This window comes from Cucumis melo, chromosome 11 (assembly GCF_025177605.1).
Source record: "Cucumis melo cultivar AY chromosome 11, USDA_Cmelo_AY_1.0, whole genome shotgun sequence".
Lineage (NCBI taxonomy): Eukaryota > Viridiplantae > Streptophyta > Magnoliopsida > Cucurbitales > Cucurbitaceae > Cucumis > Cucumis melo.
Window position 1 is genome coordinate 24,003,221 of NC_066867.1, and position 4,836 is coordinate 24,008,056.

Below are 4,836 nucleotides of genomic sequence, written 5' to 3' on the forward strand. Positions count from 1 at the left end.
ATTAGCTTTGTCGCATAGCTCTTATTGCTTAACTTAAGAACTTGTAGGCGATAAGCAAAAGGACATGCACAACAGAATTTTTTTTTCCTATAATCATTAACTTTACTCTATTGCCTAGTACTTTTACATAGCACCTCTTAACATCTCAGCTGTATCCTTTAAAAAAAAAAAGTAAAAACAAAACCCACCTTAGTTGTTATTATGTCAAAAAAATATTGACAATGTAATTATTCATGAATTGATTTTGGTTAACTTTTTAAAGATAAAAATAACAAAAGAACAAAATAAAACAAGCAAAAGACTAAAATAGGCACTTTAATAATGTAATTACTGAAGGGATGAAAGCCCTTTGCATAATGGAGGAATTACAGAGACCTTAACCCAATTTAATTGGAACCTAAAAATACGAGTACATTTGTAAAACCTAATTTAACTATGACTAAATATGTTTACAAGAAATATTACAGAGAAGAAAAACTTATGTGAGTTGACGACTTTGAATCTAGCAAACGCCAATTTAGGGCACCACCACTTGGAAACCTTCTTATTCTCTGGATTGAGATAATTTGTGGGAACCAAATTGAAAGTGGGAATTTTTGCAGAGAGAAAAAAAATCTTTTAGAGAGAATGAGAGAATCTTACGTACGTAAAAGTCATAGAACTCTTCTGTGAATGCGTACCAGTAACTCTCTCTTCTTCAGAAAATTGAGAGAAAAATGGAAACGTGGGAAAACCACCCATGTTCCCTATTAAATTAATAAATTAATATTAATATTAAATTAATTAATTCATTAAAGTAAATAGTTAATTGAATAATTAATTAAATCATATTTAATTAATATTTTATTTAAATCATATTTAAATAAATATTTCTTGCATAACCTATAGTTTTAATTTAATTAAATCAAAATAAACTAAACTATTAATTAATTCTCTAATTAATTAATTTATAAACTAAATATCTTATATTTAATTTAATACAAATTTGCATAATATTCAAATATAAATTTATTTCATAACCTATAGTTTTAATATAGAGGTTTTTTAAAAAATATAAAAAAGTGGCAAAGTATTTATACTATATAGAACAATTTCGAAAATGAAAAAGGCCTAGAGGCCCACAATGTAAAATACCAAAAATGACCCGTCAACTACGCCTTCAATAACGCACGTGTAATATATTTGCTATCATTTAGATTTGGCTATTGTTTTGTACACGATCGTTTAGATATGGCTACAATTTATTTTTCAATTCTATCGTTTAATTTTGTTACACGATCGTTTAATTTGGTTAGATTTAAATTTGGTTACACGATCGTTTAGATTTGGATTTGGTCATTGTTTGGTACACGATTGTTTAGATATGGCTACAATTTATTTTTTTCAATTCTATTGTTTAATTTTGTTACACGATCGTTTAATTTGGCTACGTTTAAATTTGGTTACACGATTGTTTAGATTTAATCGTTTAGATTTGGGGACTCAAATCTAGATGATCTTTTTTCAAAATTTGGTACACGATCGTTTATTTTTTTATACGATCGTTTAGATTTGTCTACACGATTGTTTAGATTTGGCTAAACGATTTTTTTGAATTCTTTTGCTACACGATCATTTATTTTTTTATATGATCGTTTAAATTTGTATACACGATCGTTTAGATTTGTCTACACGATTGTTTAGATTTGGTTAAATGATTTTTTAATTCTTTTGGTACATGATCGTTTAGATTTGGCTACTTCAATCTAAATGATTTTTGTACACGATCGTTTAGATTTGGTTATCCAAATTTAAACAACATAAAAGAAGAAGAAGAAAAGAAGAAAGACGATGGAAAGATTAAACGACGTAAAAAATAATGAGAAAAGAAGAAAGAGGATCTTGATTTTTCTATAGTAGCAGGGCGAAAGGAAAGGAGTCCTTCTTTTTCGCCTCTTTGGATCTCCACCCGGGTTCAGATCTAGGGCGCCTACCTAGGAGCTTCCGGTCGGGAGGGGATCAATCGTATCGGTCGTATTCTTGAATTTGGAATGAAAAAAAATATTAAACGATGTAAAAAGGAATAAAAAAAGAAGCAAAGACAATTGAAAGAAATCACAAAATAAGAAAAGAAGAAAGATAATGGAAAGAAATCGCAGTGAAAGAAAAAAGAGGAAAAGAAGAAATTTGATTGAAAGATTTAACGACGTAAAAAAAGAATTGAAAAATAAGAAAGATTATGGAAAGAAATCGCAGAAAAAAGAAAAGAAAAAGAAGAAAACGATGAAAGAAATCACAGGAGGACGAAGATGATTTCATCGTGAGGAGGAGAAAAAAACGGAAGAGCAAAATTGGAATATTTAAAAAATGACTAACTTTATGGGCTTTGTTACACTGGCCGTAAATAATTTGGTATTTTTTTATATATGTAAGTTTCCCTTTAATATATAATATACACATTAAATTTTAACATAAAGTTTTAGTATGAATCTAATTTACATTAATTTAATATTTGAACTTATTTAAATATTTATTTTCTCAAAAATTAATTTGAATTATTTGCAAAATTAAATTTAAATATTAAAGTCTAATTAAAATATAAATTTTATATTATAATGTATCATCATACATTATATTAATTCCCAAAGTAAATTTGAACATTTCAAATTACGACCAATATAAATAAATCTCATTACCGTTTACGAGCTAGGAAGGGGACTTAATGAACCTACAGATAATAAGCTACAACGATATGAGATTAATTGACTAAACTCATTAACCACATTAATCAATATTCGTTAACTGTGTGTACACTCCACTAAAGACTCACGACTGAACTCTTCTCATTGTAGATATATCTCTGTGTCCACGGATATAGACCAATACCAGTAAGTTAGTACTTCACAAGTATTCGTAACACTAGTAGGGTCAAATTACCATTTTACCCATGGATTACTTCTAGTCCTTAAACACTAGTGCTCCTCTAATGAACAACTTGTTTATGGTCCAACCACTAAACAGAAACCCCTCTCGTGCCATAGAGAGGGTAGGGCCCTTTGTTCAAGTGTCGGAGACACCATTTAAGGAAACACTTATCTACTTACCCTAAAGTCGGGAAGGAGTGAATTTCATCTTGTGTGATTATATTCCCAGCTTCGCACTCGACCTTGTTCCCAAAATGATAAGCATATTGAGTTGGCAATCTAGCCACTCTCACCCGTAAAATCAAAGGACAATCCCTTGCGAACAAGAGTTCATAATATACTTAAATTTAAGACTAAGTTACCTAGGTCATCCTAATGAAATAAAAGCCAACTAGTTAATTGAGTTACATATAGTGATTACTATTTCGTGGTCCGATCTTATGCAAACTCAATGCATAGGATACCTTTACTCACGTGTCACATACATGAACGCATTGGATCAATGCGTTTGTATCAAATACAAAGTGAGTTGTATCCATAGAGCGTTAACCCTATACTATAAACCCTTGAAGCTGATCTTGAACATTGATCCACGTATGTCTCTAGATACTGTTCAAGACTCATCAAACAACTTAGGATGTTAGTTTATTGGATTTAGATTATTAAGACAAAACTAATAATATAATCAATAACACTTATTGAAATTAAAACACTTTATTAATAACGGTCAATGGATTATATTTACTATCTACGAGTTTTATGACATAAAATCCAACAATTTTAACTTCCCTTTCTCCTTCATAAGAGAGAAACTATTTCTCTAGATTTCATTTATATATATATATGTATGTATTCATGAAATGACCCATACCAATAAGGACACAATACTATCAAACAACAAAGAAATTAAAATGGCCTATAACTCTTGTCTCATTATTATCACTCTCACTGGAGTTCTTTTGTACACCATCATTTCAAATGCGGCATCATCTAACGACATCGTTTCCACCATCTATCCAAAAACTTCAAAAGCACAATTTTGTTCAAGTGTGTTGAAATCTGCAGACACTACAGATCTAAAAGGCTTGGTTGTATACACTGTAAACCTTGCCCATACAAATGCTTGCAAGTCTTTGACATTAGCCAATTCACTGGCAAAAACCACCACCAATCCTCAACTTAAGCAACGATATTCGTCTTGTGCTGAGAGCTATGATGAAGTCGTTGGTGACACTGAGAATGCCTAAAAGGACTTGGCCCTTGGTGACTTTAATGCTGTCAATGTTGTAACTTTTAGTGCAATGACAGAGATTGATGACTTTGAGGATAAGTTCGTGCAACCACTAAAGGATACATCGTTGCTTTTGAAGAATGAAAACACTCTGAATGATATATGGAACATTATTTGGTTACATCTAATCTTCTTTAAGGTCTACGTACTTGAAGGTTTTTATCGATAAATAAAATGAAGTTTAATTTTTAAAACAATAACATTACAATTCGAGGGTGATTGAAATTGATTATTTTGGTTAATTTTTATATGATAAAAGTATTAATTAATAGATAATTCTAACAAACCAAAATAACTATAAATAAATAATTAGACTTGGAAGAAATTGTTCGTAATAGACACTAATAGACTTATATTAATTGATAATTCCAACAAATAAAAAATTATTAATATTTTATTATATTTTGTAAATATTTTGGTTCAATTTGTTATATTTGAAAATGCTTCTTCACATGATTCATATTGTTCACACGAGATTTCCGAAAAAATTTGATTCGTGGAGTTGAACTTGTGTTGATGTTGTATTTACGTTGATTTGATGCGATGTGGTTCGATCTCTAGATTTTGATCCTCTAATTCTCTCTCGACTGGATGCTTATGCTTGATTTGAGGAAGCGAAGCACGTGATGTTCTTGAAGTTGG

General features: G+C 30.0%; 1 protein-coding gene across 1 annotated transcript; it reads left to right on the forward strand.

Annotated features, from left to right (window-relative positions):
• Positions 1 to 3,814: 3,814 nt before the first annotated feature.
• Positions 3,815 to 4,150, forward strand: LOC127143947 (pectinesterase inhibitor-like). The gene has a single exon (XM_051079254.1). It carries the CDS (start codon positions 3,815 to 3,817, stop codon positions 4,148 to 4,150), a length of 336 nt encoding a protein of 111 aa, XP_050935211.1.
• The last annotated feature ends 686 nt before the right edge of the window (positions 4,151 to 4,836 follow it).

Coding starts and splice junctions, on each gene's coding strand:
- LOC127143947 (XM_051079254.1), top strand. CDS start 3,815: ATGGCCTATAACTCTTGTCTCATTATTATCACTCTCACTGGAGTTCTT.